The 25681-nt window shown below is 48.0% G+C and overlaps 1 protein-coding gene across 8 annotated transcripts in view; it reads right to left on the reverse strand.

The window, feature by feature from the left end:
- Klc (kinesin light chain) overlaps positions 1 to 25681 on the reverse strand; it is a 181506-nt gene that overhangs the window by 104592 nt on the left and 51233 nt on the right. For 7 of the 8 annotated variants that reach the window (XM_075865941.1, XM_075865937.1, XM_075865940.1 and 4 more), the window contains exon 2: positions 147 to 429. In XM_075865941.1, coding sequence (XP_075722056.1) covers positions 147 to 404 — 258 coding nt within the window. In that variant the 5' untranslated portion in view covers positions 405 to 429. Of the gene's footprint in view, positions 1 to 146; positions 430 to 13642; positions 13938 to 25681 lie in introns of those variants that run through there. The other variant, XM_075865938.1, reaches the window with a different exon arrangement.

Raw genomic sequence — 25681 nt, forward strand, 5'->3', positions numbered from 1 at the left:
ATTGGCACTTACTTATAGTCTATCTACACAGGATCTTTTGACGGTTCCTCTCTGATAGGCACTATTAAATATGAGAGAAGTTGTCCAAAAAGGGTCCCCAGCTAGACAGAGTATGCAACAAAGGACTGACCACTTAGAGCACTGACCTGGAGATGTGATGCTAGGGCAACCATGACCTGCGCCTCACCAAGCCCCAGCTCGAGTGCCTCAAGGCTCTTCTGCACGAGCTGGGCTTTCTCCTCGGCCACCAGGCTGGCCTTGTTGTCCTGCTGGGACTGCTGCACTGCCTGCACCGAGCTGCGTAGACCCGTCAGGATCGTGTTGTGCTCATTACGCAGGGCCTCCAGCCCCTGGATGACCGTCTTGGTGTTGCTCACTATGTCCTCCTGCGACATGGCCGTCATCTTGCCCAGCGTCTCGATCTTCTTCCTGCACAACAAGCAAAGGAGGACTCAGGGAGGAACGCTACTGGGAAAGTACAGAACTCCATCTGTCTCAAAAAAACCATGCAAGCAAAAAAGGTATTACTCGCGCCATAAATCAGCAGAACAAAAGTATTCCCTTCAGTTACTTTTAAATGTGAATACCAGAACCAGCAAGTCATTAGTGCACCTATGCAGGGGTTACCATATCGCTTCTCAATCAATTCTTTCAACTGCATTTTTTTTCTATTCATGACCACTGAAAGGGTACAATGTATGGAAGTATGCTTTTCTGCCCAATCCTTACTTAAGCATGAAGGAATTATGAGGGAACATCATGTTAAGGCACGTTCATGCGGTCCTTAATGAAAGAATGCCGTCAATAGGTCACACTAGCCTGATCAGGCCTCGTGCGCATCATTTTTTGAACTGCTAGCCTGCTTCGGTTTTCGGTACATGCGTCAGTCATGCTGCAAAGAAACAAATGATTGTGTGCCTAGCTTTCTATTCTAGAATTAAACTATTCTAGAATGCTTACAGCAAGTACAGTTGTAAAGTGCCCACTATGCCATAATTCTTTTCTGCAAATTAAGGAAAAACCCACTATGCATCCGTAACTCAGGACATCAACCTAAGCAGCTGCTCCCTTTATTGCTGCTTTTGGCGCTGATGATGAATACATTTCTGAGGGCTGTGTAATTGGTGGGCCTTTTTTTAAAATATCCACTCGTTACATAATTCACAAGCTTTGACAACTGGCACGATTTTACACTTACACCACGCAATAACACAAGCGTTAAGACGACTCCTTCTGCTGTATAGTCTTTTTTTTTTCCACAGAACAGTTTCAAGCAATAGCGTGGCTCTGTTGCAGAACACCTGCTTGACCCCCAGATGAGCCGAGTTTGGTCCTCCCTTTGAACCAAAAATTTCTGTTATTTATTTTACTTTCTCTCACTCAATGTTTTGGTCATGCACAAAGTGGTGATCTGTCACTCACAACCAATGATGTCAACACCAACACTGGAATTTCTGCGAAACAAGCTCTTAACATTATCATGTGAAATTAATAAGCATTAGTACAGATTTGCTTAGCCCTATGTAAGAGCGTGTACCATTGCAACAAAGCTTAGCTCATTGAAACATTTTTAATATAGGAATGCTCAAAAACAATCAGTCACGTGTACACATAAACAAGCCCTCATGCATGTCTATAGCTGGCACAGTCAATGCTATCCTGTTTCTCATTCAAAAACTTCAAAATAAATTTCTCTGCCTCTATATGGCCAGAGCTCGGCCATCTTTGTTTGGATCAATGTATGTTTGACAAAGCCAGTTTATGGAAAATAGCATGCCACCACAGAGCTACTCTAACAGGCAGGCCATCACTAGAAGTGAAAAGTAACGACAGATAAGCGAAAATTTTAGGGCCAACGACAAGCTGTTACTAGAGTAATTTTGTGTAGTATTTTCAAGTGTTTGTTTTCCCTTTCAATCTTTTGCCTTTCATCTTTTGGGTCATAAAGTGTGCTTGTTTCGCACGCCCGTTTCCCGTCTCTCTCAATTCCATCCTTCGCAAATGCTCCCGAGATAAAATTCATGACACTAGCCAGTGTAAGTGCTCTAGTTACAGTCAACTCTGGCTTGCCAATGTGTGCTGCACATTTAAAAGCTACACAGTACATGGTTGCCATTGAAAGAAAGAGGGCTTCCCCTTAACTCAGCAGGGCTGAAGGAAACTGGCGGTGAACATTGTGGTCAAGAAACGTAACATATATTGCAAGTTAACGTGCAGCATTGGCGGGGTATTTTAGAAATCTCGAAGCATTAAACAAACCAATAGATGTACAGACAAGCACAAAATACTTGAATTCAAGACAACTACACTTGTTTGTAGTACAACCTAAAGCTTGTTGTAAAGACGCAAGCATACTTTACAAAAATGCTACACCAGAAACACAGACACCTTGTGGGTGTGTTTCTGGTGTTGCGCCGTAAACCATGTTATCGATAAATCCCAGCCAAACGACCCAGCTTGCTGTCTAACTGGAAAATGCTACCGCTGACTGAGATATGCCCCTTTAAATTGACATTTGCAGCTTTGAAAATGCCCTTTGAATGTTGAAAACACCCGTTCAATGACAGACCTTATCAAATAAATCGGAATTGTGAAAGGGATTATCGGCGAGTCTTCATTGGATTTTTTTTTTTTTTTCAGACTTATTCAGGAGCATAGAGCCAGCCCTACGTATAAAACACCCTAGATCCAGAACTATAACATGCATGCTCGGGCGAGCTGGTCGCTATTATGCATATTGTATTTCAAAGCTGATGGATGAAAGTCTAAACACAGAAAGACAATGTTCTTGTTTCTCTAAGGGAATTTATAATATCTAGCTTATTGCTATAGTGTGATACAAAATACCGAGGAGGCAACGTCTCCACTTAACCTGCCTGTGTAACGTAGCCAGCAGCACTTTTCATCGATGTGCCCTTGAATGGCTGGGTTCTCCACTCGAGGCGCATCAGATTCACCGTCAACCGTACCCCCCCCCCCCCCCCTCTTAATGGCAGCGAGTGGGGTGCGACATCGAGAGCAGACGAAGTAAGCGACAATACAAAGAAATCAACGCAACCCAAGCATCGCGCACGCAACGCCCGCGCGGGTTATCCTCCGCCATCCACGACACCCACGCACCGAACAGGCCCGTGAACGAACTTAAAAGATACACGGACGCACGAACACGCCATACAGAAGTACGCGTATGAGCATACGACGACGGGTCGTTCGTTGTCGCTAGGGGTTCGAGGGGGAAAAGAGAAAAAAGCGCCGAGCCGAGTTCGCGGGCGACAGCACACGCTCCAATTTCGCCATGGGGCGCGGTAATGAGCGGTAATCGAGGCGCCGGTGAGGGTGCGGCTGCTCGCGCTAAGGCCCAGCACAGCAATTGACGGGCACTAGGTGTTTCGCTCCTCTCACTACAAGGCACGTCCACAAATCCCTCACTTGTCTTTTTCTTCCATTTTACATCCATTTTTAAAGGGACAACCGAACGAAACAATGAATCGGTTTGTGAGATGACATAAGCTCCAACCAAAAGTTTTTAAGAGACCCGACGTTTCGGAACCGACTTGGTTCCTTCTTCAGGTGTGACTGCGTAGGCTACGTAGCAGCAGCGTCTTCAAAGCACTCGAGGGGTGGATAATGCCCCCTCTCTCTGTCTCTCTCTCTCTCGTTTTGCCGTGGAGCGCAGTCCGTGTGTGTACATTGGGGGAAGGGTTCCGAGAGAGCGGTTGATGTTGTGGGCTGTTCCCTGAATGTGCCACGACTCGAGTAACAACCTTCTCCTCCATGACGATAGTTATAGCGCGAGAACAAAACGACGACACAGAGACAAGAAGGACACGAAAGACACGTCTCTGTGTCGTCGTTTTGTACTCGCGCTATAACTGTCGTCATGCCATACCAACCAGCCCAAGCTGCCACACTTCTCCTCCAGTTCGGCTCGCTTTCGAGGATGGCCGTCGCTTCGAAATTTATCTTGTGGTCCAATGTCTCCGCATGTTCAACGACTGCACTGCGCTCTTTGTAGTTCCAGAAAAAGACAGAGTGGAGAGACAGAGAGAGGGGTCATTTGCCACCCTTCGAGTGCTTTGAAGACGCTGCTGCTACGTAGCCTACGGAGTCACCCCTGAAGAAGGAACCAAGTCGGTTCCGAAACGTCGGGTCTCTTAAAAACTTTTGGTTGGAGCCTATATCATCTCACAGTTTCATACCCAACCAGACAGACTTCTGTCAAATGTTTACATTCAATGAATCGGTTTATATCGATAACTTGCACTCACTCTGAAAACCCCGATGTCAATATTTCAACCATCGTCAGTTTGCTAATAGAGGAGAAAATGAAGGAGTGAAAGTATCAGTTTTTTTTTTTTTAATTTCGCACCAAGATATTTGCGCAGTACGTCCTGGATATCGAAGTGCATTTTTCAATTTTATTAAGTTCAATATTGGCATCTCTCTTCCACCGTTGGTTGAGCCCACAATAAATGGGGAAAAAAATGAGGATGAGGCGATCAAGCGAGTCTCAGAACGTATTTGGTCTGGCTTTTTTTTTTTTTTTCATTCCTTTTATTGAACATACCTCGCAGGCCCAAAAGCTTTCAGTAGGGACGGTTACAGTGAAATTGAAAGCAAAGTGATAATGAACAACGTTACAGTGCAGGTTAAAAATAGCAACAAAATTCTTGGAAAGAAAACATCGGGATTGGGCTTTAGTTCCGACTGTCTCCGAAAACCCGCGTGGCGTTAAACTGCTGAACAAACGATTATGGGTATGAGACAGACCTTGCGCCCCCTGCCTGCTCTATCCAGCCCCCACTCATGCGAACGCCTATGCTGACAACAACGGATGCAGGTTATCGACATCGCTGGTCCTCCAACATGGCGCCTAAGACTACGTCAGTGCAAGCCATTAATTTAACGGAGCCCTAAACATAGATTGCCGCCAAACGCCGGGATAGCGCAGCAGCACTGCGACTCGCCTACTTGGCAAAGTGGTGCAGACCTTGGCCACGGCATGCCGATCAAACGCACTTTCACGCACACTGTTCTCTCATAACGAAATCGCGCATAATCATCGCTCCGAAACCGGGAAATCATGACGTCTACAACATAGCGTTCAGAAATGACAGGTGACACACAACTCACTTAACCATTTCCATAAATATATTCTAGGTCAGTATTTCTCCGCCATGAATTTTTAGGAACCCTTGTGGATTGGATCGGTGTAATAAATGAGTGACCCTTTGTCGCGAAAGACAAATATAAAGGGAGGGGGGGGGGGGGTCACAACACAACATGCGGGGTGAATGAAGTACGTGGTTTTCACTTAAATAGGTCTCCACGGGGACGCCCCTGGGTTATGCGGATTTTCATCTGAGAACCACTGCTCTAAGTACCTTAATTGGACACTAAAGCACAAGGCGTTTTTCGAGTATTGGTCAAGTAGAATTCCCGAGAACATGACTCTTACCCCGGGACGACGCTTGGTAAGCGAAACAACCCGCGAAAAGAAAATGCGAGTGGAGACGCCACCCTGAGATTTCCTGCCGCAAGCATTACAAAAGCGTGTGCTGGGTCCTACGTAGCTTGTGATCAGTAAAGGTTAGCTGCATTGTCGCACAAAGTTTCAAAAAGTTTATCGGTCCAATGCAACGAAGTTACCAAAAACACATTTTGAAAACCACGCGCGGGGATTTCGGCACAAAATTTAAACTTGAACCTAGATTTTCTCCGATAATAATAAACAGCAAAACTTATGGCATTAGATTTGTTCAATTTGCCAACATAAAGCAAGTCACTGTTGCTCTTTAGTGTCCCTTTCAAGCTCCCGCTGGCTTTAAGTCTTGTTCTGGTCAACTTCAAGCACCATGTCTGAATAAGTCAAAAAACAAAAACTCGTCGCAAGTCCGTATGGATCTCGACGGATCTGCATCGAGTCCGATTCCGCAGCGGAACAAAGAATGAACGAAAGAAAGAAAGAAAGAAAGAAAGAAAGAAAGAAAGAAAGAAAGAAAGAAAGAAAGAAAGAAAGAAAGAAAGAAAGAAAGAAAGAAAGAAAGAAAAATGCCGCCATATCCACGAAGTGAATGATGATGAGTGGGCGAAGCTCCGGAGGTAAACCTGGTAAACCATGAATCCTCCGTACATTTTGCCCACTCGATTTTATTGCAACGCTCCCCCTAGCGTACGTCGCCGCACTATATCGAACGATGACACGCGCCATATGTGGCATCATTCCTATTTTATAACACCTCGCATCTTTCATAATCAACTACACGTACCGCCGTCTAGTTTATAACATCTTGCATCTTTTGGACGGACGGACGGACGGACGGATGGATGGATGGATGGATGGATGGATGGACGGACGGACGGACGGACGGACGGACGGACGGATGGACGGATGGATGGACGGACGGACGGACGGATGGACGGATGGATATGGCTGTACCCTTTAGATCGGGCGGTGGCTAGCGTAATACTTAGAACTGAACGAGAGGTGGCTACATACAGAGGACGCACAGCCCACGCCTTAAGGAGCTTCGCTCCTAAAAGAAAGAAAGAAAGAAAGAAAGAAAGAAAGAAAGAAAGAAAGAAAGAAAGAAAGAAAGAAAGAAAGAAAGAAAGAAAGAAAGAAAGAAAGAAAAATGCGATCTCCCAAGGTTTCTTCCCGTCGCATCATAGGAGGAGGATGGAAAGAGGAAGCACAGGGAGGTTAGCCAGTTCTCAGACCGGCTGGCTACCCTGTATCATAAATTCGGATAGGATCTACCTTGTTGATCGAATATCAATGCTTGTATGACATCTCAGATGCACCATCGATTGAAGCTATGGCTTTATTGTGCGAACTTCGGAAGCACGAAGCAATCGACCCATATTCGATATGTCGTGCTATATGACGTCAAATGGAAACTTGCCCCTGCAGCTTTTTTTCCCGAAATTTCAGAACGCACACGTTCCGGTTTTATTTTCCTTACCATTATTCAATGCGGTAGTTCTCTTTAAAATGCGGAGCATTCCATCGTCGCACCTACTTACATATCCGGCCTTTGCGGCGGCGTCGGCACCTCCACTGCGCAAGCTTGCATCTCGGGCCAACTGTGCCCCCCCCCCCTCCTCTCACCAGGCAAGGCCGACGCATGCTGGGCAGCATTTGCTAGTAAACACCGACTGACAGACAGACACAGAACTTTATTTGGTCCGGAGAAACGCTACTCCTTTAGAGCAACGTCACGGGCCGCTCCCACATAGGAACGGAAAGGCCTAGGCTCGCCGCCAGGCTCTCTGGACAGCACGTAGATGTGGTGGTAGTAACTCTGCACTTCGTAAGGCAGAGTCCCAATCCTCTTGTGTGAGCCGACTCGGGTCCCGTAACGAGGGGCACCGCCAGAGCATAAGTTCGAAGTACCTCACCACAATCGGGACAAGTAGAGTCAAAAGCCTCTGAGGAGACCATACTGCGGAAAGATACTTGGATAGGACCTGGTCTGGAGCATTCTAAACGTGATGGCCTGAGGTATAGACAACTTGCTGTGCGGAGGAACAAATTACCGCCTACTGCTCCCGCTTCACAACCGTTCACTGGCCACCCCGTTGATGACAACGTTTCTCCTTCATTCAGTCAAGAAGATTAATGAAGACGAAATAACAGTTAAGCATTCCCAAACCATACCAAATTACGCAACATTCACGCGATACCCCCCCCCCACTCTGCGACGCATTTGCTCGAGTTACCCCAGCGGGAAGATGCTTGCGGCTTTTTTCCTTCGTTCTCAAGCATAAATGTCTACCGTAAGCTTAGAAACAACACCTTAAAACGCCCTGACAAAAGTTTAGAAGAAGATCAAGGCTTGAACAGATTAGGAATTAAGCGCTGAAAAGGGATCAGGCGTGAGCTGCGTAGGCAAGAGAGGAATGATCACCATGGGCGTGCCTTCCCCTCCTGACGGGGAAACCTTCGCCCGCCTATGGTGAGCTGCGAAAACATGGATCAAGACCTCTCTTTGTAAACAGCCAGATAGACTCAAGGAAGATGCCATAATGGCCGACGACATATGATATTCAGCCACGCTGTCGGTGGTCCACTTCTGTCGCAGTGCTGAAAAAATATAAAACGCCAAGAGACACAATTTCGGTTCTGCGAACGTACCATGCAGACCCGCGCGCTTTCTCCCAATGGCCGCGTTTCGCATTTGTGAGTTTCACTTCATGAAACTGTACACGCCGCGCAGCGGTCAAACGGCAAAGCTCACGATACCGACGCTCGTGGGGCGAAGCATTCCCGTGCCGTCCCTATCTGCGACAGCGAAAACCTCGCAATCGACCTTGTGGAGTTTCCCAACCCAATGTGCCGTCACTGGACACAAAAGCAGCCGGATACGAAAAAAAGGGGGCAACCTCGACAATCGATACGCCACACGACGATGCTGCACGAGAGGCACAGCCTCTGTGTGACGTGCACGCGACCGCCTGACGCACCACCGCTACGCTCGAATGCATGTGCGTCGCCGAACGATCGAGCCACTGTTGCCGTGGCAACTGTACGCACCCGAACACAACACGCGACGAAGCGGCCCTTCGACCTTGGAGGCGAACACGACAACGGGAGTGGAAGGGAGTCACTGCCTTTTTTCTTTGATAATTTGTCATAATCGTGGGATCCTCCATTCCCTATGGGCGGGAAGAAGCCCCGATCCACTCGTAAAAGGATCATCCCTCCCGGGCACAAGTGTCCGGCTTCCTGTGTTGGCAGCGAGAGGGTCCAAGCGGTGAATACTCTCATACCTGAGCTGTCACCGTACACCCCGATAACGGTTCGAAGCAAAGTTTCGTTTTCATTCTGAAGGAGATGAACAAACTGCGTCACTTTAATATCGCTATTCAGTCATCTCATGACCAGCGCCGGCAACGAGAAGGACACGGCAAAATGTATGCGTATAGATTAAGCAACGTTCCGTTCCTTCCACACTTTAGTTCGAGAGCCTAAGCACTTAAGCCCGTCGCTATTATTCAAAAGCGCTACGTTATCGTGGGTGCAACGTACAATGAGGCGCGTTAGGGGGATCTGACAGCGCACCACGGGACAAAACCAAGCGCCACGAAGTCCAGCTTAGCCCACTGCAGTAACCAGCTAAAAGGCGCCCATGCAATGGGGGCGATCGGTCAGCTTGAAGAAAAACATACCCAACCGCACTTTCCTAAACACGCAGTGATGTACTCGGGAAGTCCAACGTATGTCCATACTTGCCAACCAAGAAGCATGATAATTCGCGAGACCAAGGGAGGGCGGGGGAGCTCTTTTTTTTTTTCTGATATCGAGAGTTACTACTACGCATTTGCGACACGCTGTCATTGCTTCCGTCCTTTGTGATTAGTGCTTTCGGCATCCTCAGCCCGACGACGGCAGTTGTTTCAGTACGTCCACACCGCTTCGCACACACATTGGGAGGAGGAGGCGAAAAACTTTATTCATTCCAAGAGGGAAAACATTTTCCAAAACACGGGCCTGCGCGATCACTAAAGCTTAGCGGCAAGTTGTGTTCCACAATAATTTACGTGAAAAGGCGCTCTGCGCGGATCGCAGTATTTTGGAAGAAACATGCGATGTTGTCCTGAACGTAGTTTTGACGGTCCTGTGAAGCGATGTGCGCCTTCATGTCGGCCTCGCCACCATGTGAAACGCTTACATCACAGGCGCACGTGGTACAGAATCCGTAATTGTCACCTTACGGCAATGTCAACGAACACGGAAACCCAACTGTGTATGAAGCCAGAAACACTTGGTTGGAAGTAGAATTTTTTTTGCTTTTGACGCCAAAATTGAACTCCGGGAATAACGCCACCCTCACAGCCACGTAACGAACACAACTGACGCTTATAAAGGCTGGCGCCCTTGGCAAAGTAGATATAACTGGTAGCGAAGGCCCTGCAGAAGCCCATACGTTCATAAAATGGCAGTTGATCAGCTGCTCATGGGGCTCAGCGCCATCTCTGAGGAGAGAACATTTGGCCGGAACAAAAAACAAAGCGAATGTGACGCAATAGCTGGTAAACAAGAGACGTCATCTTGTGAGGATTAGCGCGAAATTTGATATCGAATTACATTCTATACGCCCCTGATCGCTAAACTCAGCGGCCATGGCTAAGCACTCGCTCTTAGGCCGTCGCCTTTACGAGTACATTACAAGTCAATGCCAGCTAATCTAATACTGACTCATGACTAGGTAGTGATGTTTTAAGTGTACTACCATACACTTCGCCTTGGTTTTACAAGGAAACTTATTCTACGAACTTTTATTCGGCGTACGTGGCATCTTCCGCAAATGGATCAAAGCAACTAACAGCGTATAGCTGTCATATCTGAAGCGTTGCTTATTTGCTTCACACATACACGGGTACTTTAACATGAACAATGCTTGTGTTCTTCCATTTGAACAGGATGAAATGACGCCTAGTCCCGCCAAGATCATGACATTCCAGTTTTATTCTATGGTCACAATAACTGAAATTCATTACACAGCACCTACAAGAAAGCCTGCGGACACCACTTGGTTAATGTTTTTTTTTTATTCCGATAAATTGCCGCTACGTATGCGAATGCAGACATGCGGATTGTAGCGTGATAGATATCTTGGTGATCTGCTCACCGACAACGCGAGTAATAGCAGGCACTACCTACTCAAGCAAGAAACTGGGCTGCAAGAATACTGATGGATGAAAGTTCAACGAGCGCTGTATTAAGAACCATTGCCCTTGTTTGTTTGTTTTTGTTTTTTTTTTATCTATAGAAGACATTGGTCACCAGGCATGTTGCTACTGCATCCTTGCACAGCACCTCGTTTCCGCAGCTACCGATGAAAGCACTCTGCGTTACACGTAATCCGCATCGTTCCGCTGCCCGTGGGACACTGCACTCAAGACGTTCACCAACGACGAAACGCACCCCACAATTTCACGCACAGAAGAGAACGCAAGCAAGTGCGGTACACTAAAAGAAGTGAAGGGGTGTGTATTCGCAGACGAATTTCACGAACACGCATTTCCATGCAGTGCAAGGGCTGCACTGAGTAATAATAGCGTAAACAGAGGGCGCCAGGAAAAAAAAATTTCTTAATAATAAAAAACTGCCTTCTTTGCTCGTTATACCTACATATTATTATTGGGTAAAATGAATGTCATTTGTAAAACATAGCGATAACTTCGACTTTGATTCAAACTTGTTCTTTAGCGTTCCTTCCACCCTTAGTCGCGCTTCAATCACAGCTCCCGTAACTCACCATGCTAATGTCACTGGCAATTGCTTCTTAACCGTTTTTCGCCAGAACTCTCGCGACCTATTTAAATAGACCTTGGCCTAGGCCTATACAAAATGTGGGGACCAAGACAAACAGACACAGAATCGCGCCTTAAAGGGTCCTTGAAACGGTTTTTTCACATTGCGCTTTTGATTAGACCACTGCTGGAGCAAATCATTGGCACCAGAGTTCAATAAAAACACCCATTCGTAACGGAGCTACGAGTACTAAATAAGTACCCTTCTTCTCCGCTCCGCCTTTCAACCTCATATGCCCTCAATTCCTCCTTCGAGCGCTCAGGGATAAGCTTCGCCTTCACGGCACTTGCGTCACGATGTTGCGTGAGACCACATACGCGTAAATCCCGCCACCGATCCGATGCCGGCAGTCTGGGCTGCGCGTTCCACAGCCAATCAGATCAGCTGAAAACGATGACGTCATTGGGGCAGAACGTGCCGCTTGGGTGTACGGGAGGTTGAAAACGCGTTTGGCCGAGTCGCAGCGATCTGGAGCGATTCGCAGCTTTAAAGCGTTGTAATAAATTACACAGTTTACGCAGGGAGCTCAAATGGGTTTCTAAATTACCATTGGGACTTGGTGTACCGGCGCAATGTGTTTGTGAAAAATCGTCAAAACCGTTTGAGGGTCACTTCAATGTCCGAATAGAAAACGGCACTGTTTGCTGCGCACCTGGAATCAAATAGGAATAAGTAAAAATGAACCAAGCGCATATGCACTGCCCATATACGCACGCTGTTGCTAAGGGTGTATCAACTGCATTTAGTGAATCGAAGCATCGCAAGGTACTCGAGAATGGCGCAAGGATCTGGCCGGGTTAAATTTAGCCACTCAAGTTGCTTCCGTGGCACGCCCGGTGTGACTCCTCGACTTCCCGACTTCCCTGACCATTCTTGCACTTACGTTCCTAAGAAATAGTGATCTTTAGTGAGGGGAACCACCGGTCTTAAGTATGCAAGTTCTTGCGTTCTCCGGTACTCTCCCATCTTTGTTCGCCAGCCGCTCCAAGGGAAGGAGAATGCGATCTGCTTGGCGGTCCCTGCAGCAAAACTCTCTATGGAAAGACGCTAGTGGTTCAGATGTAGATTATGGAGGTTCATCCATATTTATTAAGAACGTCGTTAAAAGTTTCTGTAAATAGCATCGTTCATGATTTTCCAATCACCCCGCCAATGCAGTCGACAATATAATAATAATAATGAAAGAAAACTCTGAAATACAGCAGTGTTTGCGGTCTGCTAGGGTTTGGTAGAAAAACAACGTCATTTCAAAGGACCCCGCTTGATTTGTCCTTTAAGCAAACTTCAGTTTCGGGAAGAATGGCACGTCCCCTAACACGAAGCAAACTACAGATGCAATTTTTTTTTCGTTAAAAAAAAAACAACTCATCGAAAGTTGGCTGAGTAGCCTGCACAGTAACAAATTTCTACAAAAATTCAAAGCCCCTCCCCATAACCATAGAGCGTTTTCCCATCCAGTCCTCGTAGGAAGAATGCATACAACGTGGTTCGGGAACCGCACGCAACATAATGCATGGTGAGCGCGCCATCAAACCGGCAGGTATTGCCACGTGCGCTGTGCATGCACATAGGGTATAAAAACGGGCAACACCAACTGCAGGTCAGCTAGATGCTCGATTTACCAGAAAGGCGTTCAGTGATAGCACGGCAGGATTACAAAAAGAGAGGAGAGGGGCGTGCGTATGATCGTAAACCGATGGCTGTCATGAGGCCAGCAAGTGCCGAACTTGTAAAGCCAGATGATCGCTAATCGAGAAGCAAATGATCAGTAATGTTGTTAATAATATAATCATACAATACGGGATTTCACGCGTAAGAACCACGGCGTCACAAAGAGGCACGCCGAAGCAGACGACTTCGGATCGACATTGAGCATCATTTATCACTTCATTTTTTTTTTAATCTGGGCTTGAATTTAAGTACACGGGTGCTTTTGCATTTCACCAATCTACGTACGGCCGCAATGGCCAGCAATTATCACATATCCAGAATATTCAGGACGATGACAACCGACCGTTCCTCGAAACGGCGACAAACTCGCTTTTACAATGGCCTCCTTGAACCTGGCCCATGACCGCCTTCCAGAGACACGAAGCGAAGAACACGTTTTCACTTGAGATCTCAGACTGAACACCCAAACCAGATGTTTCTCGTTCACGCAGAACCCCTCCTTCCCAATGAGACCCCGGACAGCAATCATCAGCGATGACAGGTACGAGTATCGTCAGAGACAAAGTGAAGGTAATCATTCGATCACGACAGGAACATCGCGGTGCACACGTGCAGAAGGACGGTGACAAGACTTCAGGTACAGAAACTCACAATCTGTACTCCTTCATGGCTTGAGACATCGCTGCAGACTCATGACACGCCGAGAGGAGAACGTGGAGCACAGAAAGCCGGTGCCCGCGGGGCACCTCAACCGGCGAGCGGCGTCCCAGCAGCACACGGAGACCCGACGACCGCTCATCGCAAACCCGTCATCACCTCACACACACACACGGGGAACGTGCCGGCGAAGACAACGCGAAAAAAGAAAAGACGCTCAAACTGCCACGAGGTCGCGCACACGTAAAGGAGAGCGGCGGACAGTGCAGCCGCAAAGGACCGGCAGAAGACTCATCTGCCGATTTCACCAGCGGTTTCGTCTGCACGCCGGCAAACATGGCGTCGCCCTGTGGTGCCGGCGGCGCTGCAGTCGCCAGTGACGTCCACGTGTATCGATCGAAAGGGGGATGCGGGGTCCCCAGTACGGAACGCTCGCTTCTATCTTTCGAGCGAGTAGGGCGGTGAAGCTAATGTTTTTATATTCTCGGCCGGACGGACGCGTAGGGGCAAGTTGGGCGCCACAGTGGCGACGATTTCGGATCGAATACGGCCGATGAAACGACCGGCGGCGATGACTCAAACGCTGCTGGGGTCGTGCGGTCGCCAAGGGTGGCAAATGCGGTTCGGCGACTGACAATCACGCAAGATGGAACAAGCTGGTAGGAAAACCCTGGGTCACAATAAATCCGGAAGAGGGGGGGACTGACCACTGGCGGAGGACAAGTGGCGGGCAAGAAGAGGCCGTGGTTGCGGACGGCCTTTAATCGGTAGGGCATGTGATGTCGTTTCGTACCATCACCCGAAGTAATCACGGATACTTCCTTGCTCTACCCAGAATGCTTGTTTCAATTTTTCTTGCGTATATATACATGCACACATACAAACGCACGCACAAACATACATAAGGTATGGTTCATCCCCCTCTACCCGAAAAAAACTCTAGCTACGCCCCTGGCAAGAACCACCACCGAACATGCGCATACGCACTAAGAGCTAACACGGAATCCCGCGAGCACCTTTGCGTATACCGGACACCCAAAGTAAACGAAATCACATTTTCAACCAATCATCGAGAGATCGCACATTAATACCACATCTCAGCCTGTGCTTGTCCACTGCAGGGCGAAGGCCTCTGTCGATGTTCTCCAGTTTGCGATGCGATTTCAGTTTGCCTATGCGAACTCCTCGATTTAGCCGCTATCTGTCTTCAACGACTACGTTTGCGATCCCTCAGTAACCGTTATGTTGCCCTAACGCCTTGTCTATTTAAGGGGAGGCGCTGGTTTCGCTTACCCTCCACCGGTTGAAGGTGGCAGATCTCTTTCCTTACGTATATGTACTACATGCGGTTCGTTAAGCATGTTACGTGCGCATTTCCTCGCTTATCCTGACGCCAATGACTGCCGGGCGCTCACACGAAGTTCCTATACGGTGTGATGACGGCTGGCGTGGCACACAACATGCATGACCATTTTCAGCACTGGAGTACGGCTCTTATACAGTAAGCCGCGTAATAATATGGGAACAGGGTAAATAAATATAATCTGAACACCAAATGGGCGGCAATCGACAACGGGGCCCTATTCGCAAGCTCTGCTGCATAGTCGGTACACCTTACGACAACACTCTCCCCTGCACGACAAGGAAAGGGCGGCGTGTGCCTCGAGAAGGTCGTCTTGTGCCACCAGGAAGCGTGCACGCTTGGCCGACCAGCAGCAGCAGGAGGATGGTCGCAACCACAGCAGCGCACCTTTTCACGGCTCGGGACACAGTGGGAACGGAGAGCGCGGTGCGACGTGACCACCGCGTTCGCTTCCTGCTCCGTCTTTCCTCAAACGTGGCTGCTGCCCTCGTGGTTATCGCCACAGCGAGTGTGCGATATAAGCGAGAGAGCGACACCGAAGAATCACCCAAGTCAATGCACTCACGTCACCCACACATTTCACTAATTTCGTGGTTGATCCATAAACAGAGCAAATTACTGTCGAAGTTGTTTTTAGCTCTCAAAAGCTTACTCCGGCGATTTTTCGAGGTCAGTGGATCTCAATGAAATTCACTGGGTACGTTCGTTCGCACGTTTGCGCCAGTCATGCCAAATTGCAGGCTTGAAAGTTTTGCAGATTCTTTTCAAATGAATTTTATAGCTTGCCTCGAAACGCTCACCTCGCTTGTCAGAATTAATGGCAACATTGTGTGTTTGACGTTGAGCTTTTCCTGGCAAATGTGACGAACTGATGTGCCGCTGCAGCGTCTGCTAGTCTGCTATGGATTGTATGGGTTTGGCCGGCGCTTCCTTGGTTGAGCGTGCGGTTTTCTTTTCCGTGTTGGTGGGCATGCGATAGGTGCCAAGTGGTGTTGCGTTGTGAGCCACACAGCATTCGCCATATATTCACCATAACAGCGTAAGCGTTTAGCCGATCGCCGCGGACGACGTGGACAGGTAATGCCATCTGGCGGGCATTATGTTCAATCAGGCAGGTTCCGGCAGCGTCAGGCAAATCTTTACGTCACGCGCAGAAGCGCACTCGGTTGGGTTTCAGTATTGCGGTTTTTCGGTAATTAACATTATTTTAGAATTTTTTGAGCATTTCCGTTATCGGGCGCGTGAGAAAAGTGATTGATTGATTGATTAAAACTTTATTTTTGTCCTGAGATGACGCAGGGGAGACCCCGCGCCACCCGGCTAATCCCACGTTGGGACCGTCAAGCCAAGCTTGGCGGCCCGTTCACGGGCACTCTGGACGGCCAGGGTTTGATCCTTAAGTTCGGGGCTGCGTAAGAGCGCAGCCCACCTGTCCTCGCTGAGGGCGGGGCCGATGGCTTCACATTCCCACAACACATGATTGAATGTGGCTAACAGTCCACAAGCGGGGCAATCCGCACTTGGATACCGTTCAGGGCGTGAGAAAAGTGTCTGAGGAACATAAAAGCATCATTAACCTGACATGGTCAAAAAATCGCCAGAGATGGAGTTTAAGGCTAGAGGTAAAATAGCCGCACAAAACCCTCCGCATCATTGTTCATCAGCCGCGCCCACCGACGGAGACAGTCCTCGCAGACGCCGCCACGCAAGCCGAGTGCGAGGGACGGGAGGCCCGCGCTTTTTAAATGAGTGCCACAGACAGCTTTGTACGTTAGTGCTGGCGCGCGCTGTAGTTTACTCATCTTCCATGGTCTGCAACAGGCTGTGGCTCGACTCTACTCTGACTACGCCTATGTACGGGTGGAGAGAACAGGCAGAGGTAATCCGCCTTTAGTCTCTCCAGTCGAGGGCAATTCTTTGCCCTGTGCGCAAGAGGCCCTCGTAAAACGGGCGAGGACAGCGGCCCGCGTCAATGGGATATCGGACTAAGGATCCCTCTCACTGATCTAATCGCGCAGAAAACGCAATAAACGTTGTATTCTCTCTTTAGTCCCTTCAACCTAGGCAATCGTTTAGGAGCTTGCTGTCCGGCGGCGGCGGCGTGTACACCAGTGTTACCAGTGTACACTTCGCCGGTTGCCTCTCCGGTGATTCCAACAATGCTCAGTGAATGGCGCGCCGCCACCCAAGGCGTCTGTCATAATGTAACACATATGGTAGATAAAGAGGGAAAGAAATTGTAAGAGTGCGAAACACTATGTTGCCAACAGAAGGCAACAGCAGATTCTCTTAAAAAAGGTCACCCAGGGGACTTATCCGGGGAGTATAAGTATGAAAAAGAGTGCACCCGAGGTATAGGTAGTACTTGAGAATTTCAACTGGAAGAAGGCCGAAGGAAAAATTGCTAAGCGCACTACTCCGAGCTTAGAAGGGGTTCACCTCATTAACGAAGGTCCACCTCATTAACGAAATGGGACATGGTACTAAAGAAGCACTGCTGAATTCCCTAGTAAAGTGCTTACAGGAGAAGGAAATACCAGACACTTGGCAGAGAAGTAGAATGAACTTAATGTATAAAGGCAAGGGAGAAAAGGTTAACATTCGCTCGTATAGACCGCTAACCATTACATCTGTGCTGTACAGATTGGCAATGCAGACAGTAAAACTAAAAATAGAAACATGGGCAGAGCAAAATTATATTTTGGGAGAACTTCAGAATGGATTCTAAATCGACAGGCGGTTAGATGGTAACCTGTTTGTCCTTATTCGGTGTATAGAAATATCTAAAATAGAATACATAGCTCATCTGGAATACATATACATAGCTCATCTGGACACCACTGTGGCGTGTTACAACGTTAATCAAACAATTTCGTAGGATATATTAAAGGACGTGGGAATAGGTCACGACTGTACACAGCTTTTCAGAGAAATATAGCGAGAAAATACGGTTTGAATTGAATGGGAAGAAATAAGTAGCAATGACAGCGTTGAAACTAGCAAGGGGCTGAGGCAGAAATGTCCTTTGTACCCGCTGTTATTCATGCTGTATATGGTAGGGATAGAAGAAGAGCTAGAAGGTAGCAACGTTGGGTTTACTCTGTCCCACAACCAGGCTGGCGCGATGGTTGAGCAGAAGCTTCCTAATCTATTTTATGCAGGCAATATTGTCCTATTCGCAGGCAGTCAAGACGATATACAACGGCTGGTAGACATATGCGGAAGGTAAGGCGAAGCTCTAAGACTAGGATTTAGCGCCACAAAATGTGGATTTATGGTATTCAACGATCACAAAGACCAGGCGGTCTCAATACAACGCCAAGGAATACCGAGGGTAAGCGAGTACACGTACCTCGGAGTATGGGTAAATTATGGAGATAGATACATGGAGGTACAGAAAAAACATCGGCAGCAAAAAGATAGAGGAATGCTAAAATAATGAAGCACAGAGCGTTACGGGGATATAATAGGTACGAAGTGTTTCGAGGTGCGTGGAAAAACGCGATGGTTCCAGGGCTTACATTTGGGAACTCAGTGGTGTGCATGAAGCCAAAGGTGCAATGGACTGCGGGACGTTTCACGTTGGGCGCTCACGGGAAGGCGACGAATGAGGCTGTAAAAGGGCACATGGAATGGACAGGTTTTGAAGTAAGGGAAGCCCAGAGCAAAATGAGATTTGATAGGTTTTAAAAAAATAATGGATAATAGATTGACAGGGAAGGTTTGTATATGAAGAGCTTGCTTGATTGATATGTGGGGTTGAACGTCCCAAAATCACCGTATGATTATGAGAGACACCGTAGTGGAGGGCTCCGGAAATCTCGACCACCTGAGGTTCTTTAACGTGCACCCAAATATGAGCACACGGGCCTACAACATTTCCGCCTCCATCGGAAACGCAGCCGCCGCTGCCGGGATTCGATCCCGCGACCTGCGGGTCTGCAGCCGAGTACATTAGCCACTAGACCACCACGGCGGGTCATGCATAGGAAGAGCATGGACACAAAGTGGACAAAAATAACTAGGAGGCTCACCAGCAAATATGCGGCTGGCAGTGTGGACGACACGGTAACAAAGAGGATTAAGCGAAAAGTCAGAGGCCGAGAGGATTTATTGGACGACAGTGACGGAAAAGAAGGCGGCTCTCAGTAACTTCCGAAAGGGCAAAAAAGAAATAAGTAGAGAGAGGTTTTACGAGATTTCAAGGAGAATCACTTTACTGTTCGATGCGATCGGATTCGGGTTGCCTAAGAAAGCGCAGTCATAAAGTGAGATTCAGTAAAGAAGAAGAACAATGTACGGGCTGTGGGGGGAGTTATGGAAACGAAGGAACATGTTTCTACTTAATTGCGGCGATATCCACCCAGTTTTACGTGTGGGTAAAAGGCCACATAAGGCTTCTCGTTTCAGGGACATACATGAAAAGCTGAACACGTCCACGATAGAAGCAAGTAAGAGACGGTTAAGAACTGGTGGCAGAAAGGCAGAGATAAAGGCCAGAAACTGTGCCAAAATTGGGTCATTCTTCCTGAAGAGGCAGAGAAATGGAACACAAACTTATATTTTTTTGTTGTAATAAGATCGATTTATTCGAAGTAGATAAGGCAACATAAATAGAAAGATTTATTTTCCTTTTTTTTTCTTGCGAGCCTGGTGGCACACATGTCCCCACCCAGTTATAAAGGGGACGCTCATAGCATCCACCCATTTATCCATCCGTCGGTTTTCGATGGACAGCGCGCTGGCTTCATGGCAACTACGTCCACTTCGTTCTCGTCGCTTCGTAGGCGCGGCAGCACGTGACAAGTTCCTACGATGAGCGTTACTCACGAGTATACCGGTATCTTTCCAAGTCCCCTCACCTTCTTACTCTCAAGCCCGTCGGAGAACGCAGCTCCACGTGCTACATTGATGAGCGTTAAGCATTTGACTCACGGGAGCGGCCAATGTGGCAAAAAGGGGCAGGTGGTTAACGTGCCGCTCGACGTGACCAACACTGCGCAGTGCCGGTCGCGGAAGATGCCTGGCAACACTGCCTTCGACGTACACATCACGCGCCAGCTCGTTAACAAGCCTTCCCGCAGAAATCGACTCGCCAAGAAACGCCCCGTGCACCTCCGAGCAAGGTCCTCTAAACAACATTGACTTTGTACATATCGCGGTGACTTTTTTTGTGTCTGAATAAACATCGAATGAATGGAATACCCAGCATCAGCCAAGATGGCCACGTTACGAAGCCCTTAGTATTCACTAACTTCACTGTTTCTCAAAATGTACGGTACTACTGTATACTTCTCTCCTACTCCCCCTTCCCCTCCTTTTTGCTGCTGTCGAGTCGCGTTGAAGGCTTACATTGTCACATTTTCCTAACATGACAGCAGGCGCTGCGCATGATTACGCATAGCTAGCAACGTGAAGAGCGCGTGTGCCTAATTTACAAATCTGCGCATATTTATCCACTCAATGTGTCACCCAACGCCCGCGGATGCCTCAGTTCGCGAGTGTGCACGACGACCGGTAGGCGCGCACGTTACATGCGACCCGATCACAGGCGTGCTTGGAAACACATGCCGTCTACCGACGTTTCAGCTCGCGACGACAACAGTCTTTGCTCCTGCAAAAAATAATTTTCCAGTCCAGTCTACCTACACGTCGGCTGAAAGCATCAGTAACTCGCGTTCCTATGCTTTTTGTAAGTGACCGCTACCGTCTCAAGTAAGCCATCGCGTCTAGGAATGCACCCAGCGTCGATAAGCTAGCGTGAGCTTGCGTTGAAAAACGCCAATGTTCGGTCTCGGCGTGCCTCGCAATCCGAATTTGTTTTGACACGTTAAACCCCTAATTTTCTTTTAACTATTCAACTTTTTTCCACCACCATTTGCTTGAATCACATCTCAACGTGATCCACTCATAAAATGAGCCAATTAAAGGTGCTACATACTTCGACGAAATTCATTATACTGGCGAACGACTGAGCACCAAATGTGTCGGGTCTTACCGATCAACGTTGGCGACATGGGCTCATCGTGATGATCATCGCTGCTTGCCAGCGGATCAAATCGGAAGTGCTTCTCCAAGTCGACAATACCGGCCCCCAAGGCCTCAAGAAAACCGTCATCAGACGACGAGGACGGCAACGACGATGAAGATGAAGACGACTGCGACGACATCACGCAGCACAGGCGGGGTAGCCTGTAGGCTAAACGAACGTCGATGCAGGCCACGTAAAAGTGCGTCACAGTTCGGTGAGCTCACGTGATGGAGCTTGTTTACAAGGTTGTACACGTTAGACGGCGTTCGTTACAACCGGCGGATCGTGAATACGTTGAGTTCGTTAGCCACAACGTGCGCTTTTCAGGTCAGCGAATAAACCTTATGGAATCAGCGCACTGACAGGCGCACCTTTACAGTACGTACACTTACTTGCACGGAACATGAACTACCGAGTGAATACACGTTTAGTGGTTACGTTTAGCTTAGAGATACTGTATATATATGCTACCGCAGCATATACCTAAAAGTAGCATATACAGTAACTCTAGTTTAGCTTACAGAACGGACCTCTTCGTGGCTGCCACCGAGTCGAGACAAGACATTGTCCGAGTCCCGGATAGGTGGTGCCACCTGGCGGGGCCAAGGTGACTCATGCAAGCACGGCCGGGCTTCCTTGACAGCCGTGGCACACGCAAGATTGTTGCTACAGAAACATGGTGCACTGTGCGTATCTGGTGGCGTAATTACAATTGCGCGACGTGATTGGACGAAGCGACAAAATATATCGACACCATCGTCAGGTAACACGGCATTCCTTGCACCCCTTTGCGTACACCTAAACCCCGTACACACTAAGAAAATTTATTACAATCCTGCCGCCGCGGTGATTGCATCTGACTTAAACACAGTTTAAATGCAGCTATTTTCATTACGTCTATGTTTGCGCAAATTTATTACGTACGTATACGTTTACGTATGGGGGAGACAGAGCATGCGTTCCGGTAAAGTGGTAAACGGTGACGTTAAAAGGAGAAATGTTCAAAACCTCTCATAATTGTCTGAAAGCTTCACGCGGCGCCACGACGTCAATTTTTGGAACTTAACATCGCACCGCATTCCTCCTCGAGAGACTCCTTTGTCGGCAATGACTTTTTCTTTGGGGGGGGGGGGGGAGGGGGGATTCAATTTTGTTTGTGCGTACGTTTGTATGTGAGCATGTCTATTTACGCAGGCAAAATTTCATTTTTTTAGTGGGAGGGGGGGGGGGGTTATGCTTTCAGTTCTGGCTAAGCCACTGCTGCACAAAGCTAATTCCTTAGCGCAGTTGGTCGCATGCCCTTTTCCCCTTCCCACAAAGGGTCCTTTCAAACAGTCTCCGGTTTACGCTGTAGTCACGTGCGTCCCATTAGTAACAGCCTCCTGCAAACCCAAGTGAAAGCAGCGCCCAAATGAAAGACAGCGCTAACGAGCGTTGAGACAGACTGCCTAACGGTGAACGGACAGCGAAGATGTGGCGACAAAAGGCAAGGACTGTCAGAAATGTAATTAGTCTGAGGGCATGGGTCTCTCTCTCTCTCTTTTTTCGTGTGTTGTCGCAAGTGCAAAGCGCATCGAGAAGAGATGAACGCGTCACCGAGTAGAAAACGGCAAATATATATATCGGCGCACATTTGTCAACCTGGGATCTCAGACATTGGTGAGAACTCCAGCGGACAGAACACCGTAATAATGTGAAAGAAAAAGTGGTATACTATACAAATTCATTGATGACGACATCCGGGTCCAGCACGTGGTGTTGCGCTTGGCCCGGCAATTCGTCTGGGCAGACGCCATTGTGCGTAAGCCGGTCTACTAGGAAGCTTTCAACCCCATCGGCGCCCAGTCTGCAAGACGCTGTCCTGTAGATGTTCCAGGAAGCATTCGGGTCTCAACGAAAGCTTCGCGAGACAAGCGTTTTGTTGAACGTGCTCGAACAGCGGGGGGACGGCGCCACTGTGGCTGGTCTCATTAAGACAACCTCTTGACTCGGCTATTGTCATCTACGCGAGGACATCGCGAAGCAGCGCCAGCCCGGAAGCGTGGGAAGACGTCGAAGAAGCCGTTCTCAGGGATCGAGCGTTTGGACTGCCTGAAGTTGAAAGCAGCATGGACCGCTGCTGCCATCTCCCCAGAGGAGCACAACCTTCCCTCTCCGGACTCTACCTCATCGCCCTGCGGCGCCTTCAAGGCGGAGGCCGGTTGCGTCATTGTAGGGTGCGCTCATGCTCCCATTGGACCATTGAGACTTCGTCACCTGATTAGTGGCGAAAGTGCTTACCGCCGCCTTCTTCGGATCTCGGTGTAAAGGAGACGGCGGGCTATAAGAGACGACGCATTTTTGTAAATCAGAGCTGAATCACGTGCGGAATCATGAGCGGAATCATGAACTGAATATCTGTTGTACATAATGCGGGATCTTCTCGATCTCTGTACAGTTATTTTCTTTCTTCAATAATGTAAATAAACCTCCGTTCTCTCTGATGAACGCGTCTCCTCACTGGCGAAGATCGGCTATGCGGACGACGGCGGCATAGCCAGCTACCCTAAAGAGAGCCCGCAGTACCTACCATCAACTTCCTACCCTTCACAGTGAGTCCCTCAGTTCAGATCCCCACTGGCGATTGCGGCACGCCGAGCTTACATAAGGTAGACAACTCGTTCATTGGATTTCTGATTGAATGTTGCGTCCTATGTGATTATCTTTCGCATCCCTCGTGTTGGCGCCACCGATGCCTGCGGTAACATGTCGCAGGCATCTTTCGCCTCGATATACCGAACTCAGTCACTCCCTTAAGTCTCACACAGGCCACGCACCTTGTTGCTGTGAACCACGGCGAACTACTCGACGACATTGAAAAAGAAGCAAGGTAAACGACGATGCGAGGAACACGACATTACAGGTCAAAATCAAGTAGAGAGGAGGAGATGTCAGTTTTCATGAAGTGGATACTATGCAATCTTTGCGATGAGTGATAAACGTCGAGTTCTAAAGCTTGCCGATTTACATCGAACACGTACTTCGCATGCCGGCCTTCGTCGCACGAAAAAAGTTCGCGATCTCCCACGTAACAGCTGTGATGTAAACTTGAGATAGATTACTTCAATGGAGAGCTGCAGATGTTGGTCTGGCTTTTCGCTTGACATGCTACTCCAGGTACTGGTTGATCACTATGATATGTACAGCTATAATCACATAACACATGCAGTCCCACACGTGCACTGCACTATTTACAACGTTGCGTTCAGACAATGCACTCAGGCATAGGTGTAGACAGGGTGGTTGGGGTCGTTCAGCACGGGCTCCCCTCCCTAAATTGACCCTCCCCTTCCCTCAAGAAAAAAATTCTGGCTACGCTCCTGCACTAAGGGGGGTGGGGGGGGGGTAATTCCGCGAGAGATCAACACGAGTCGAAAAGTTGATATTTTAGATGTGATTGTTCATTTTATATTTTGTACACGTACCACAACCTAAAAGTGAACTTCGTTTTTTATCCACTGCATAGTTTAGGAGAAAAAAGAATATTGAACTTATTTAGTACAGAGAGACCAATTTCGTCCCTTGTCATTTTCGAAAGTTAACGATGACATAAAAACACAATTGCTAGCTTGACGAAGACGATTTTTTTAGCAAATTCAAGCGTAATGAAGAGGCAAGCAGCATTGTTGGACACTTGTATGCTGAAGCAAACTGTTTCTGAAAAATGTCTGAACAGGTGACATTTTTCAAAAGTTGCTTGGTTTGAGATGTTTCTTTTTCTCTCCTAAACTACACCAGCTAATGTTTCAAAACTTAGAGCCCTATTACAACATAATGTTCACAATATTACCGGGCAATACCATTGTTTTACCTCAGACATAATTTTATAAATGGCCACAAGCTTTCCAATTCGTCGACAGTAACACCTACTGAAAAATCAATATTTAAAAAACGCAATCTTCACTTTTTCTTAAAATTTCATGAAACGATCCTCACAGATGATTGAAAAAGAATAGTTAAAAAAACATATTGCATTATTTTGTTTGCAACAACATGTTGAAGTTCAAGGTTTTCGAGCATGCATGTTTTCGAGCATAGGCGACAAACGCATGAGAAATCGGGCTAAAAACAGTGGTCATGAGCTTCTGATTCGTTTGAATAGGACCATACTTACAAAAAAGTTTTTGTCTTGGGTCGATATTTTCGTCATACTGATTAGGAATGCCTTATTGAAAATATTCGACGTCATGTCATTACCTATGTTTGATTGAACATTTTAAACAGTGAAAATAATAAAAAATAATAAAAACAATCCATACGTGACAAGACGCTATGCGTGCGCGCGGCCCCCAAGAGCTCGCGTACAGTAAGACTCTTAACGAAAGAGTACACGGAGATGGAGCATCTCACCGACGACGCAGTATCGGCCGCAGACAACGGCACGGCCACAACGGTGACTTCCTCGGCGAGAGAGTGACTCGACGTACGAGGAGGAGGGAAGTGGGTCGTCCTGCCGCCGCCGACTGGTTATCGGTGGCGAAACCGGAAACTAGAAGAGCGCGACGAGAACAGTGCTCGCTCAATGCGGTGTGGCAGCCGCTCTGCACGGAACGTGTACACTCCTCCATAATGCGTGGGAAACTCGCAGACGAGCTGGGAG

This window comes from Rhipicephalus microplus, chromosome 6 (genome assembly GCF_043290135.1).
Source record: "Rhipicephalus microplus isolate Deutch F79 chromosome 6, USDA_Rmic, whole genome shotgun sequence".
NCBI classification, from domain to species: Eukaryota; Metazoa; Arthropoda; class Arachnida; order Ixodida; family Ixodidae; genus Rhipicephalus; species Rhipicephalus microplus.